This window comes from Molothrus aeneus, chromosome 5 (genome assembly GCF_037042795.1).
Source record: "Molothrus aeneus isolate 106 chromosome 5, BPBGC_Maene_1.0, whole genome shotgun sequence".
Classification (NCBI taxonomy): Eukaryota; Metazoa; Chordata; class Aves; order Passeriformes; family Icteridae; genus Molothrus; species Molothrus aeneus.
The window spans coordinates 62091711-62108256 of record NC_089650.1 but is presented as its reverse complement, the minus strand read 5'-3'; the positions used below and the strand labels follow the sequence as shown (position 1 = coordinate 62108256).

General features: G+C 38.9%; 1 protein-coding gene across 3 annotated transcripts in view; it reads left to right on the top strand.

The window, feature by feature from the left end:
• Positions 1 to 16546, top strand: part of SEMA3D (semaphorin 3D) — a 132222-nt gene that overhangs the window by 62541 nt on the left and 53135 nt on the right. For all 3 annotated transcript variants that reach the window (XM_066550952.1, XM_066550954.1, XM_066550953.1), the window contains exons 4-7: positions 5694 to 5756; positions 7436 to 7555; positions 11875 to 11968; positions 15216 to 15344. In XM_066550952.1, the coding sequence (XP_066407049.1) occupies positions 5694 to 5756; positions 7436 to 7555; positions 11875 to 11968; positions 15216 to 15344 (406 nt within the window). The remainder of the gene's footprint in view (positions 1 to 5693; positions 5757 to 7435; positions 7556 to 11874; positions 11969 to 15215; positions 15345 to 16546) is intronic.

The window sequence follows — 16546 nt, the reverse complement described above, 5'->3', positions numbered from 1 at the left end:
GAAAATAAATTAAAAAAAAAAGAAAGTCACATTATTGTCATTTTACTGGTGGGAAAATTGAGACCTGACTGTCACATATAGTAAGGCAATAACAAAACTAGGATTAGACTGTCTCCTGGTTTACTTCAGTCTGTTTGGCTCATGTTGCCTTCTTTACTGTACTCATTTTATGGTCCCATTGAGCTAAGTCATGAATCCTTTTTTTTCACACAAGGGGGTAGTTTTTCATGGAGAAGAGTTTCTCAGGGGGAATGTATTGCATATGCCAACGTGACAAAGGGTTTACAACTCAGTCTGGCTTTGTTCTTCAGAAACTGCAGTTGGGACTGTCATATGGGAAATTTATCCATACCAATGAGCCTAAGCTTCTGAGTTATAGTGGACATGCTTCACAAAGCCTTAATAAGACATTTTGATGCCCAGAAAGCTGTAATTTTATTGCATACCTTCCCTCAAGCATCAGTATGATGAATATCTAGTTCATAGAATGAAACAAGGGAAGAAAGCTGACCTGCTTTTGCTGCATCAAGCAGCTGTTGAAAATCTGTATTTTCATCTAAATGCTTTTATCACTTTTAATTCCTTTAAAATAGGAAGGGAGCAATCCCTTTCTTCCCAGGCCCCAGATTTGTGTGGGGTGTTTTGAGAGGTGCTGATCAGCTGATGTCCTTCACTCCTGGTAGGGACACACCGTGCTGGAGCTCCCTGCACCCCTAGCAGAGCACTTTGGGGTGTGTGGTACCAGGGGCTGCACTGATAGACAAGTGCTGCAGCACGTGCACAGTATCAGGCACAGGAGAGGCCCCTGTGAAAGCCCCAGGGCTGCTGAAAGCCAAGAGCCTCAATGGGACACTCAAGTGCTTGCTGCTGGCATGAGCGTGGCTGTCCTGGGGACCTGAAACTGGAAGGAGTCACGTTGGTCAGTTGGGCTCACTCCCTGCTATCAGCACCACCTACCTCATGGAGCAGGTATTCCTTTCATAACCCAGCTGTTGTAAGTGGCCCTTTGGGATACTGCATGCAACTTCTTTAGGAATGTTGTTGCCGTGGAACAGATCCTTGTTACTCTGATGTTTCAGATTTAATTTTTGTTAAAATCCACAATCTATGATATATATTTATTTATGAGCAGTTTGTACCCATTTCCTCTGGCTGTTTATAATTCTGGTCTTCAGAGCCCTTTGATTCTTTCTGCATAATTTAATTCCACTTGTATTAGTGGTGCCTCTCAGCGTTCTGTCACCTGCATGGGTTGTGGCAGAGTTCTGGGTTTTTACCAAAGCTATTGAAGAGTACATGAAAGAGGATGAGCTCTGTCCCTTGAGGGACTTCGTGAGTAAAATTCTACCTCAAGTTACTTATCAGACCATTTCTTTTTTTCTTGTACTAGTGCCTGTTTTTTGCAGCTGAGCTAATCAGTTTCCATGAGACAATTTAGTAAAGAAATACTTAAGTGGAGCCATGAGGAAGAGCAGCTCTAGCACCTTAATGTGCTTCAGCTGGGTTACTAAAGTGCAATATTAGAGTGAACCAATGCCTGTTTACCAAGTTATATTGTCTTCTCTACCACACTCCATTTTCATTGGAAACTTGTGTTATTTCTTTCCTAACTAAAAACTTGTTTTGAAACCTTACAAGCAGATGAAGTAAGACCAATGGGTTTTTTAATTGTTTAGGTAGCTTATGATCTTCCTCTTTTGTATTGTGACAATATATAGCATTTTCCATTCATTTTATGAAGTCCTGCACCATCCTAGATTTAGAAGCCTAATTAGAAGTGATTCTTGAAAAAGCTGAAATTTCACACAACGTTTTTTTTGTAATCAGACTTCACTGTTTTATTTTTGAGAATCCCTTCTCCCAAGGATTTATATTCTGAAGTGTTAGCTTAGGAACAAAATCTGATAGAGAAAGATAGATACTGAAAAATGAGTAAAATACCATTATTATTAATTCATGACAGATAGCAGCTGAAATTAAGCTCTTTTGGAATGAGAAGGGTGGATCCATATATTTTTATACACATATATATATGCACACACACATAGGTATATACACATGTGCATATATTTGTATATATATAGATATATTTATCATCCACATACCAATTTATATATATATATATATATATATATATAATACACATTAAAAAAAAATTTTGCTTTCCTTTTCATTCCTTCCTTATAGTAAAAATGTGTATTTAGTGGACAGGAAAATGTTACTTTTAGAAGTCTGCTGCTCCTGATTTGGAAAAGACCTTTGTGGTTTTAAATGTTTTGTTTTAATCAGAAATCAATTTCCAGCTACCCTTTAAAGTGATACCTTATCTGTCCTACACTTATGTACTGCTTAATTTTGTACTCCTGGGAGGTATTCTTTCTCTCTGATAGAAAAGAGCTTATTAAATTTCATTTATTAGGAGAATTTAATTTCTTTCCTGTTGCTAAATTTAAGAAAATATTTGAAGACTGATTTAAAAGTAATGGTAAGGTTGTTTTTTGTTTTAATTGGGCGATAGAAGATAAAAGCTGGAAATCATGACAGTAGCCAACCTTTGGAATTTTGATACGGTTATTTTAAAAGGAAAATAAACTGAAGATTAAGAAAAGAATCCTTTTTAAGTATATAGTTCACATATTCCAACTGGTTGCATTCTTGCCTTAAATTCAGTAACTCCACTAAGTTATTCTAAGATTTCTCCATACATTTCAAATACAGATGCAACTATAAAATATATTAAATATATAATTTGTACTGTTTGTAACACAAAATGATTATAACTTAAGTCAATGTTGTTGTCACCTTTAATATATAGCGCCTGTTATCTGTTTTTTTTGTTCCCATTCCTTGAAGTTTTTATTTATTGAGGAATTTGGGGAAAAAAAAAACATTAATAAGCTGTTAGCATTGTGAATAAAACATGTAAATAGGAAAAAAAAGCCAATTTCAAAGCTTCAAGCCATTTAAAATCTCAGGTTTTTTTAAATCTAACAGGAACTACAGGAGCATGCGTTCTTACTTTTTTTTGGAAATTGTAAAACTAAGTAACTCATTGGAATAAAATATAATAGTAAAACTTAATTTCACCCCCTACAGAAAAGTCAATACAGATGTGTAACATTATTTGTGTCAGCGTTTGAGGGAACCAGACCTGTGGTACTGTTACACAGCATGTCCTGTAATAAAAAATGAGGGTTATACTTTCTTGCTCAGCACATCGACTCATTATTTATTATGTCATTTTCATGATCCATTGCAATTTAGAACTGACAGTTTCTGGGAACCTCTCATTTCTCATATATAAAGCAAATAAATATCCCTTTTACTACCCCATATATAATTGCAAATTGATTTTCAAGTTGGATCACTTAGCTTCACTTTTCATTGTCTAATGTGGCTTTATATAATGCTAAATACTGTGGCTGTTGAGTAACTAGAGAGTAAAACAATTGATTTTTTAATATAATTGTCTGTGGTCAATTACCATAGAAGTGGGAGTGTGTGTAGTTCAGCCTTGTAGGACAAACACTAATTCCCATGAAGGAATCTGTAGAAGAATTGAGGATAAGTCAAGTCCATTAACACTTCTGATGCCTTGAAGCAGATGTCTCTGTTTTTAACTCCTCCAGTTCTTCTGTGTATTTGCAAGGAGAGCTGGGCATTTTCAAAAGCCTACAAAGGGATGTCTTGTGTGCCTAATTGGATAATTAAACCTTGGCCAAACATCTCCCAAGCCCCTTGGCCTCTAGGCTTCCCTGTAAATGATTCAGGGATCGTGGGCAGAATTGGGCATAAAGTTTATGTACAAGAGAGCTAACAGCTCAGACAAATCTCCGTGGCCAGATGTGTTTGGAGATCCATGATCTTACATTCCTCTATCTGTTCCTTCTCATCAGCTTTTCTTCTTAAACTTAACCTGTGTTGCTGTTGAGACTCATCCCACTCTGCCCAGGCAGACACCAGACTGGATGTACCTTCAGCCCTTCTTGATATTCCCAGTACTTTCTGTGCTTCCTGGCACTGTGCCCTGTGCCACCCACACACCCTGGCACGGCTGATTTCAGATTGCATTTTCATACCTGGATGCTATGACTGCATCATTCTGAGACAATGCTCTGGGAAAGCAAAGTTGTGCTCCAATGCTGCAATGCTGTTACACTGTCTTATCTCTGACTCCGTGTAAATATTGTTGTAGAGGGTTAAGGTTTAAGTAACTTAAACTACATTATCTCTACTAAGAGGTTTTTATCAGAAAGGTAGCTAAATTCACGTGAGAGGAAATTAATTTCCTTGCAGAAATCCAATACATCCATTTTCACTGGGCATGAGAGAGGGAGAAGTAGAATCAAAAGTGTTTCCAGACTGAGAGAAGCAGTGAGTGTAGGTTTTGGGAAATGATAAAGGTACTTGACACAGGACACAGGCTGTTTGCTTTCCTTACCAGTGTGGGACTGAGCCTGTGTATGTCAAGCCTCTTCCTACAAGGTGCCAACAGCTGGGTGAAAGGGAATGTGACAACAGTCAACTCCTCTTATATGCCATTGGGTTGTGCATCATCCCTTGATGTTTTTATTTCTGATGCATATTACAATAATTCTTCATTCTTATATATTTGCTATTTAAGATTTTGTAAGGATTGATTGGAGACTACTCAAAAGCATTTGTGACTACTAAAGACCTGCTGACTGGTGCCTGAGATTTGAGGCAATGTACTAATCAATATTTGCTTAAAATTAAGTGTGATTTGTGGTGTTTTTACTGTTGGTTATGAGAAATAACAATAGTTTTGTCTTGTCAAAATTAGAAGTACAAAATACCCATTTTTATCAGGTTGTAGAAGAATTTGTATTTAGCTTCTATTTTAAATTTAGTAGAATCAAACACTAAATCATATCCAGTCTTGACTGCTTAATTGAAGTCAATGAAACAGAACCTGAACTGTTGTTCATTGATATTTCTTTGCTAACATAATTTGGATTACAGTAACTGATAGTATTTTGCAATCTGGATTCATCTACATCAAAACCTATTTTATAGAATTCTTCAGGGCAGATAAAAAAGAAAGAGAAACTGTATCAGGATTTAATGCCACTTATCTAAGGTCCACAATTCTTCTCTAAACCTCTGTTTCATTTTCTCAGTAAACTCAGTTAATGTTGATGGGTGACATTTTTAAGCCATGCACTGTTGATGTCTGTCAAATGTACTTTTTGTTCTACAAATTTCTCTTTATCTATCCTTGGTTTTTTGAACCTAATTCTTTTCATCTGAAAATTGGCAGAAAGAGCTAAGTATTTTTTTATAACAGTTATGCCAAGTCCACTGGTCTAAATTCTTGACAAATGTAATTTGCCTGGCTTTGCAATCAGCTTAGTTTCCAGATGATTTGGCTCATCATAACTTTGAGGGAAACACATAATGGTGACAAGGTGCCCTGGCCAGATTAACTGAATGCTTTTTAAAAGTACATGTGGCCAATGAAGAAATAAACAAAGATCAGGGGGTTGATTTAAAACCTCTTAACTTTTTGTAATGGAATCTTGTATTTGAAGTCATGTTCATTTCAATTTACCGGCAAGGTCTTTCAACATGCCTAAATCTGTTTTAACTGTTTATTCATATAATAATTATTCTGTCAGTCATAGGACAGGTTATAATCTTCATAATCTTGTTTTATTTTAACTATGTTACAGATTTACTGGCCTGCAGCAAAAGAAAAGGTAGAATTATGCAAATTAGCTGGGAAAGATGCCCAGGTAAGTATGATATATATTTTTTATTATTGCTGTGATTTATGAATATCTGTGTGTTTGTTACTAAATGCACAAAATGCATTAGTAAGCTCTTGTTACACTTCTTCTGAATTAATGTCCCAAGTGGTTTTTTCTTAATTAAAAAAATTAAATTTCTATTGTTTTAAAAATATTAATACTTAAAAAATTCCATTATTGAAGGCAGCAATCATATTAGATTTTTCTTTGATGTAATAAATGCAGCTGAGAGATGAATGGACTTACCTTAAGTCCACTTACCATTCATTCCATTATATATATATATATATTCTGTATATGTATACCATTGCCTGGTATACATATACAGAAGTGTGTACCAGGCAGTGCTTCCATAAAATCCTATTTTTTTGCATTAAAATGCTTCTTTTTTTTCTTGGGAGTGTCCTGAGTGTAACTTCATTATAATTCTTTAAAGAAACAGAGAAGTAGAGCAGTGTACAAATCAACTTAACTTGCAGACAGCTTCAGTTAGGGTTAAAAGAAAATCTCAGACTCAGTGGCTTTTCCCTGGAACCACACATTTTCTTTAGGAAGTATATTTCAGGTACATATGTGTATACAATACAACTTTTGTGTGTTTTGCTTAGCACAGATTACATCATGTGTCTAGAGCTTAGCCCCATAAATGTAAACATGTTCTGGCTGTAAAATAAAATTTCCTCATTTTGTCTCAAAAAAATCTCCTAATTTCTATCCAGCATGTCGATTACCAAGGTAGATTCCAGTTCAAAACGCTGTCAGCTCTCTGCTTGAAGAATTGCAACTTCTTATTCTAACTTGTTGCTACCATTATATTCACAGCAGTCAAAACCTCAACAACACCTTTGCTGAGCACTGGGAATATTCTTATACTGGTGTATATGGAAGATTTGTGCTGTTCTATTTCTATCCTAAGAGAAGAAGGAAAGGGAGGGAAATATTTGTTTTGGACTTTTACTTAGGTGTAGGGTCATGTCTAGAAAGTATGAACAGATCTTGTGTATTCCCTCTGAAGTACTTGTTTTGTGTTTCTGTATTAATTTCATTTTGGGGAAAGCTAGAGCAAGCCTTTTCCTCCAGCCCATGTACCATCCTTGGAGCATGTAGCAGCTGCCTGTGCTTCCCAGCAAGGACCAAGCCCAGCTAGACCCAGGACAGCCCATTGGACTCAGAAATTACCAAATAAAAGTCACCAGTAAGATGTGATTGGTGCAGAGACAAAGCATACCCTTGGAAGTGTGTTGAAGCCTTTCAGCCCATCACAGTTACTTTAATAATTTCATATTTGGTGTTAAAGCTGGGAAGCAAAGGCAGGAGGACTGGTAGCCGCACTGGAGCCAGTGGCTCTGCGACCTCTGCCCAGTTGTTGGCAGGTGTTGTTTGCTACCACACAGGCTGAGCAGATACCCTCCAAACCATGCTGTGAGCACAAGCTTCTTGTGGCTGTAAGCCTTACAGCAGGATTAGGTTTGCAGGTCTGATTGATGAACTGCCTGGTAGATAGCCACTGTCAAATTGCGGTTGTCACAGCTTTGAACTGCTTCGTAAACAGTCTCTGCTACAGTAGTTCTAAGTATAACAGTGCTATGGCTGTAACTTAGTAGAATGTATAATGTGAAAAAGAAGAATATAAAAAGTAACCTTTATCTTTCTATTCCCAACAGACAGAATGTGCCAATTTTATCCGTGTTCTCCAGCCGTACAACCGGACCCATGTTTATGTCTGTGGCACAGGAGCATTTCACCCTCTCTGTGGATACATTGAACTTGGAACTCACAAAGAGGTAATTTAACTTTCTCACTAGTGTGACGTGTCAAGGAATAGCCCTCATCTTGTTTAGCATTCATCATAGATTGGAAAATGCTATGTGAGTGTGTAAAAAACGACCTGACAGCAGCTTGCATAAATAACTGGATAAATGGTGGATTCTGCGGGTCAGACAGGAACTCTCATTCTCACATTTGGTATGTGCATATCACTTCTGAACAAAGCACTTTCCCCAGGCTTAATACACAAAGTTCTTTGGAATGACACTTCCATGTGATTAACTAAGTGAAGAGAACATCTAACCCAGATGTCTTCCTTTCTAGTAAGTCATTTCTGCACATACTTTCCTTATGCACATACATTCAGAGTTCAAGATGAAGCTTGTACTTCTATCTTTTAATGTACATATTCCCTTGGTCCACAGAGGGATTCCTATGCCTTGTGCATGAGAGTAATGAACACTTTGAAAAGGGTCTCTGAGCCTGAGTGCAGGGACAGTGTCTCAGGACTTTGCAATGTGTTGCAGTCTGGTCACTGAGGAGGTGTTGGTTGCTGTCCATCACTTGTGGCATATTCCTGAGCTGAAGTTTAGCAGCTGATTGGTCTTCATTTGCTGGTGACAAAGAAATCTCTATCCTAAGTGGTAAATGTTTGAGACCTAACCCCCAAAACAGAAGAATTTTGGTGTGTGTCAAGCAGCCACTTAGTACACAAGTCTCTTTTTAACTCCTATATGCATCACACCTTGGCTATATTTATCCCACTGGCGCTGTTCTCAGACAGTGTTGAGATGTGACCTGTCTGGCTGATTGCCTGTGGTGCAGGCTTCCTATGCTGCTTTAGAAATAGCCTTCTCTTTTCTTCAAGGCTGGGTAAAATTCTGGAACATATGAAATGACATCTAAAGTTACTAAATGGATTAACTGAAACAGGATAAGAATCACAGAACAGTTTGGGAAGAAAGGGCTCTAAAAGACCACCCAATTCCAACTCCCTTGCCATGGACAGGGACACTTTCCACTAGAGCAGGTTGCTGAAAGCCGAATCCAGTCTGTCCTTGAACAATTCCAGGGGTGGAGCATCCACAGCTTCTTTGGGTAACCTGTGCTGGTGCCTCACCACCCTCACAGAGAATATTTTCTTTCCAATATCTAATCTAAACCTACCCTATTTCATTTAAAGTTATTCCACCTTGTTCTGTCACTGACACATGGAATAAAGGGAAGATCCTCATGGAAGAAAAAAAGGGATTAATACTTGCCCAGACTGAGATCTCTTATTATGTACCCCATAATCTGTGGGTTGGATGACCAACCGAGAGGGGCTGCCTGTGCAAAAGAAAACTAAAGCTATGAGAAATCTACACAGTCGTGTTCTTTGCCTGATAAACCATTCATGCTCCTGGTATTGTCTGGTATATAGTGTATAAGTTGGTTTACAATGAAATAATTCTGTAGACTTCTTTGCTTTACTACTTCAAATATTCCGGTTGAAGCAACTGAAATTTTAGATCCCTTGTATCATGCTGATTTCTTCGCTGAATGATCAAATACACAGCTGAATAGACCAGAACAGCTCTCAGCAAGAGTATAAATAAGGCTCTGGTTTACCTCTGGGTCATTAGCAAGATTCCTTATTCACTCCATCATTGCCCTACTTCATTTCATCTACTTCATTTGTGAAGTTTGTTTTCACCAGACCTTATGAAATTATGGATTTGGTCTGACTGTTCAGTCCAGCAGCCAGTCTAGACAAGGGGTCTGTCTCAGCTAGACATGACCAATTACCTTGTGAGAGGAAATGGAAGAAGAATCCTGGTATTGTATTTCCTAATCCCCTCACTGTCCCCCAGTCCTGCCTCTCCCACGTTCCTCCTGGTTGCTCAGCTGCAGGGGTAGGTTGGACAGTGTTCACCCCTGCCTCCTCTGACAGAGCAGCTCTTCTGCAGCCTCCTACTGACTTATCAGCCTTGAATGGCATCAGGCATATTTCCCCTTTCCTTCTTGGAGGCCCAAACACTCTTCAGCCACCATCCTTCCACCGCCTCTCCAGATAAATGTGACAAGGCAGGAGAGTGCTGAGGATAGGCACAGTGATATGAATTTGACAGGCAGTTGAAAATGCCTCCTTGTAGGAACTGAAGCCAGGATATCCATTCTCTCAGAATTTTTTCTTTATTCCATCCTTCACCTTTTTAATTTTTTTTTTTTAATTTAAATTTTTTGGGTTATAATAACAGATAATGAGTGTCTGGTAATTAACAACCTCTCCAGGAAGATGTGGGATGCTTGGGAGAGCCAGACCCTGAGAAAGCCTCATGGAGGCTGGGAAGCCAGGCAGTGCTCTGCTGACCTTTGAAAGCTGCTGGTGGATCTGCACAGTGCTCTCCTGGCCAGTGCTAGTGCTGTGAAAACAGAGAGGAAAACACTGTGGATCAGGTGACTCAAAACCACAGCAGCCACTGCTTTTGAAGCAGTACAAATCCCCAACGGGATCACACAATTAAAGGGGATTAAAGTCCTCGTCTTGTTATTGCTCGAGTCGCTGCCAAAACTTCTCTTGGCTGGTGAAGAAGAGGCTTGGCCTGGTTGATGCTGTTAGCCACAGCTCTCCAAGGGATGCTCTTTTCTTTGAAAGCTTTGCCTGAAGTGAAAGCAGGAGGTTAATTCTGTGTGAATGCCTGGTAGTGTCCATTAGTTTGTCTGGGTGAAGTCTGAAATATTTGATGTTGATCTGTAACTCCCTTGGTCCCCTGAGTACTGCTGGGCTTGCAGACAGCCTCTTCCCATGTGATAAGGCAAGGGTTCTCTGAGCTGCTCAGGCTTCCACATCCTAGAACAAAGAACAATGGGACGCCAGCATTGTCAGGAAAAAAAAATCCAAATTTTTAGTTTAGTTTTATCCTTGCTGTGCTCACTTCAGCAGCCTGAGAATTTGGTTTGCCTGATATTCCACAGGTTTGGGAAGGTAACGAGTTTTTTTGATGATTAAATTCTGCTTCCTACGACCTAGGATTGCTGGAGGAAATTGAATTTATGTTCCCAGATTGGAATTGATTTTTCTTTTCTCTTAAGGAGCTTAATTATTCAGTATCCTGGGCTTTTGTCTTTTGAGCCTAGAGAGTTTAGGAGGCACCTCAATAACGTAGAAAGGTTTGGTCATTTATAATCTGATGTGCATTAAGGATGAATTGAATTAATGTGTTGTGAAGTCTAATCCTGTGTGGCCATCTCTGGACATACTTGCGTGTCATTTGTACTGTCCTGGCCTCTTGCAAGGCAGAGATATGGAATAATTAAAATAATTAAAATCACTTAACCCATATTTAATTGTTGAAATCATGGAGATGTTTTGATTTTTTTTTTAAACTAGCTTTAAAATTTTTGTTTCTAATTAGATTTCTGAGCACTAATGGGATTTTAAGTATCACTGTAGGTAGGAAAGCATGTTAAAGGAAAACATGTTAAAAGCACTTCTGTAGGAAATCTCCCCTCTCTTAAAGGCAGCACAATTCTGAATATGGAGTCTCTATACCTGCAGAAAATTCACTTTACTCCTCTGAGCTATCAATTTGCCTTCAGCAGGACTCACTATGGATTTTGGGTTAACTGTGCTTTCAGGAAACCATTGAAAGGGGCAAGTAGAAGAATCCCTGTTGGCAATTCAGAACTATAATAAAGCTTCAAATGGATGCCTACAGGAATTGAGTTGTTGCTTGCCCACTGAAAACAGTGGCAATAATTTTAAAATAATTTATTTTCTTTATCTTCCTCTATGCTCTTGTTCTGTGGCCCAGGAATTAATCATACTGTATTTGGAAACTACAAGGAAGAAACTATTCTGATATCTCTTGTATCTTTAGCCTTGTTAAAAATAATAAGAGAGAGCATATGCTGCTTTCATTTTAAAAGAGTCTGAACTGTGTCCGTTGTGAACATTATTCAGCAGTCCCTGGAGAAATTTTAGAGTCAGCCAGAATCCCTTCAGGGTCTCCTGTTGCAATACAGTCTATCAGCACTTTCCCAAATAGAAGCCAGTGCCTTCTAAGTACAATCCAGCTTTTAATTGGAGTAGAAATGAACAATGCATCTCTTCTTTTCTGAAAATAATTGTATTTTTTTTAAGATTTGTGTTTCACTATAGAGTGACCAGGATACAGTAAAACACTGAGTGAAAAAATCCAGATATGAAACAGACACAGACTGTAAACATCAATGCTGAGATGACAGCTGCACGGTCTAACGCACCTTCACTTTGTACACTAGCAGAACAGGCTCTCTAAGTGAGTTTTTCTCTGCAGCCACACCAGGATAATGAATTTGTGTTTATTCTCAGGAGATGGTGCTCCGTTTGGATACCCAGAACCTGGAGTCTGGCAGGTTGAAGTGCCCCTTCGATCCCCAGCAGCCATTTGCTTCAGTGATGGCAGGTAAGGAGCCACCAGAGCCAGGTGCTGCCCTCGGGCCTGCGATGGCTCTGTGCCAGCCCAGGGGCTCAGCAGATGCCACTGCTGGAGCTCCTCTGGCACTGGTCATGTTTCCAGGGCTGGTTTGTGCTCTCAGAGCTGGGAAAGCCTTGGGGCTGCAGACAGCAGAGAGCTGGAAGGGCGGCAGTACAAACAGAGGCATTAGAGTGGCAGTGAAGCCTCTGTCAGCCGGGCAGGAAGGCGGTTTCACCCTCACCCAGTCATTGCTCCTTTAAGAGGACAACAAAAAAACCCACATGGACAGAGAGTGATTGAAGCCCTTGTGGGCCTCTTTCTGCAATTATCAATATGTTCTGCCCTTTGAAGTCTGCTGACATGCACGATTTCCATAAATACGTTTCTGAGGTTTCTATTTACTCGAGTAGCCACTTCTGAAGCCGGGAGCCGAGGAGCAGATAGTGCACTCTGCCTGCTGCATGCATCCCAGCACTGTGTGGTCTGACATTTGGGGCCGAGGAATGTCAGCTTGACCTCTGCATTTCAAATCACTATAAGAGCTACTTTTGTCATGGTTTGGTTCATAGCTTTGGACAATTTTCATTTAACTTGTCCGTCGAGCATATGAATACAAGATAAGAGTGAAGCACCATGACGTTTTCATTTACAGCCAAAGAGCAGTGGTGACAGTGCTTTGAAGTATCGGTCACTCTGTGTTATAAAAAGAATATGACTAATGTTCAGTCTTTATTCTCAGATAATAAGATAGATGATTTGTGATTCTGACCCTACAGATGGGGCAGGACTTCCTTTATTAAAAACAATAGATTAAAGCCTGTGCTTATTCTTCTCAGAGACCCCTAGTACTCTTTAATGACCGTGAAGTCTATTTTTAAAATGAGGTTCCAGAAACTTTAACTTTTTTTTTAACTTTTTTTTTTTTAATGCAAGCAGTAGAACTCTGTGATTTATTACAGCATTGCCTAATTTCAGTAGCACTGTCATGCTCTGACTGTTCTATTAAATCTTGTGAAATGAAGAAGCTGCTGTCTTTTAGCTAGCTAAGACATGAACTTTGCTGCATAACAATTTTTGAGCTAGATTAAATTAATGGTCAGGGCATTCTAGTACCCCTTTTTTGACTGTTGCTGGTGTCAAGTGCTTCACAATAATGTACAAGGAGCACTGTAAGGAATTACAGGCCTGACCAGAGAATGTGTTTTGGTCTATCTTTGGATGCTTACCTTATTCCCAAGTGAACTAGGAGAGCAGTATGGTTCCTGCTGCTCTGAGCTCAGGTGAGATCATTTCCCATCTCTGCCATTAATGAGCAGAGTAACCTTGGCATGTCACTTCTCTCCATCTACTTTTATTTATCTGCCAAATGGCAATAAAGATTACTTATATCCTTCAGAGAACACTTTTTATTCAGTTACACATTTATGAGCTAAGTAATATCTTACTATATTTTCACTCATATATGTAAGTTAATGCAACTGAGTAAATTTCATTCTTTGTAGAAATAAGCAATCTGAGTACTAGATGGCATATCACTTCAAGTAGACCCATAGATAAATTTGAAAAACTAGGTTTTTTGACTGAAAAATCACCTGTTCATCATCCATCCTCACAAATTACCACTCACCAAAACTGTTCAGGTTGCTGCAGAAACTTGCAATGAGAGATACCAAATGCTGAGAGAAGTGCTGAAAATGCCTTGTCAGCAGAGCCTAAGCAAGGATGGAGAATTTCTGTTGGCCCTTCAGATGTATCGATCACAGAGTGCCTGTCACTTAGCAAACACCAATTACCCTGCCCATCCCTCATTATGACAAATACCTTTCAGAATGCACTATTGTTTCTTTACAAAGGCAACACGCTGTCTGAAAGATGTGCTTTCTACAACTGTCATGGAAATAATACAGAAGTAACAATAATAATGAGGTAAAAGGAAAGATGATAGATCTTTTTTGGACAAATAAAGTGCTTGTGGATCATGGGTTGTGGGTTGGTTTGTTGATTTTTTTCCCTCCCTTGATCTTATTTTTTTAAGTGCATTTACATCTTTCGCAAATGAAAGCACAAACATCAGTGTTGAATGGTATTTATTCTGCATTCACACTCAACAAAGGCTTCTCTCTAAAAGATCTTGTGAAATGTTTCAACCCAGGAGTATCAGAAAACCTGGATGAGGAACTTTTGGAAGGGGATTTTTATGTATCATACAGATTTTTATAAAATTATAATTTGTGAACATGAACTTTTTTGTTTTTATGAATTCTAGGGATTTATTTCTGCAAGTCATTAAACAAAATAAAACAAAAACCCTCTCCGACAAATAAAGCTTGCTATTTTACAGAAAAAGGAGTATTTTAAAATGCACTATGTGGTAAAAAACAAAAAAAGTTTTACAGTGATACTGTTTCCTTGCTTCTTTTTGAAAAGTACTGAGATATGAAGGGAAACAAAATATTGTGCATTTCTTAGCATTTTCATTGCCCACAAAAGGGGCAGAAGAGCAAATGGTGGCTGTAGTTGCAGCAAGTTGCAGGGCACTGTGTTACAGATTTAGTGTCCTTGTGAGGCAAATTCTGGCTGCCTTATTCAAACAAAATGTGTCATTTAGTTCAGGGACACCACTCTGTGTTAAAATGATGATGGTTTGTCTGTAGCCATATTCCCGCCATTAACACAAGTTCCCTGAATTTGTGCCTGAATTCCTCTTTGTGAATTAACTGTTGGATGGTGATCCTTACTCTAGGAATGGGCCAGGCTGCAGCATTCCAGTGGGAAGCATCCATCCTGTTTTTCTGGCTCAGGAGCAGCAAAGCCACTGGGGCCATGGCAGTCCTGGGACACAGGAGTAGCTGGAATGGACAGGTGGCCATGCCCTCACCATGGCTCCCAGGGGCACGGGACAGGGTATTCTGATTAAATAGACATTTATCCCCCTAAGAGCCAGTTCCAATTAAAGCCTGGGAAATTTACTTTCCTGAGTGCCTAAAAGATCTGAAAATTAGGCCTTGACTACGTTACTTCTCAGACATAAAATTACAAATATCACTCTCATTTAAATGTAAATAAATCCACAGAACCAAAAAACCCATTAAAATATGATCCAGTAATATTTTAAAGCATTAAATTAGTTTATAGACCAATTAAACACAGGTGTTGTTCACCCAACAAAATGTAAATAGTCTTAATTTTTTTTTATGATACAGCTGTAGGAATCCTATTTCTTTTTCATTTGCAGATGAGTATCTTTATGCTGGAACAGCTTCTGATTTCCTTGGCAAAGACACTGCTCTGACACGTTCTCTGGGCCCTTCTCACGACCACCATTACATCAGAACTGACATTTCTGAGCATTACTGGCTTACTGGTAAGATCCCAAACATATGCTGTTGTCATTTGCATGGTGCCTGCCTCTGAAGTTAATAGTTCCTTCCTTATATAAATATATGTCCAGTAACTATAAATATAGATATTGTATCATGGAGGCTTTGGATTACGTAGGCTTTTTTTAAAAAGCTCAGTGGAACAGAAATGCACTTGAGAAAAGTCACAGAGGTGAAAATGCTAATTAAGGGAAGAGTGGGAGCATAAGACTTTATCATTGTTTCCGTCTTTGATGTGTATATCTGTGTATAATCCTACCATTGAAATAATATCATGACTGAAATGCTTCTATATCCAGTCTTGTCAGAATAATTTTTTAAACTGTATTTTCCAATCACTTGTCAGAAGCTCTTCTGTATAGCATATTGAAACAACAGACTAGAAATCCCACATTTTTTGGTAGGAGGTCTTTTTTTTTTTCCTTTTCCTTTTTTAGGGGGAAAAGTACCCTTTGTTGCTGTGAGGATCATTTTAAAACCACTAAGGGCACACTAAAATAGCTTCCCAAGCAAAACAGTGCTTTTTCTTGCCCGTTAAAAAACATTGGGAGCTAGTAAACCCTCTAAAAAACTGGCTGCATTTGCACCCAGCCAGTCTCAAACCACACACAGAGTAACATGGAAAACTTCACTCACAAGCTAACCCTGCACAATTAAAGCATCCCCCTTATAGCTGTCAACTGTCTTTAAAGATGTGGCAACACTGTCCCTGGCTCGGGATGCCTGTGTGACTATTATGGGTGCAGTGTAAGGCCAGGGCCTGCTGACCACAGGATTAAGTTGTCTTCCCAGCAGACAACTTCTAAAAAGGATAATTTTGCCTCTTAACTCTTTGAGACCTCAACAAGAGGAAATGTTCCTTTTTTTCTTAATAATTTTTCCCTACCCCTTCTCTTCCTTCTTCTCTATTGTTGCCTTGGATTTCTATCTAGGTGCAACTCCATAACTCCAGGATTTCTGCTGCAAGATCAGGAGAAAAAGAAAAAGCCACTTACAAGTCATGTTCACCCTTCCAAATAGGAGATTGAAGAATCTCACTCTGCTGACCTATCCCGCTTTCATTTTCTGTGCTGAAAGTCTTTCTTGTCCCACCTCTCCTATCTCATCTCTGATTTCCACACACCCCTTGTGCAGTGCAGAGCAGAAATGGACTGTGATATGGACCGCAATGGGTCCATCCAGCAGT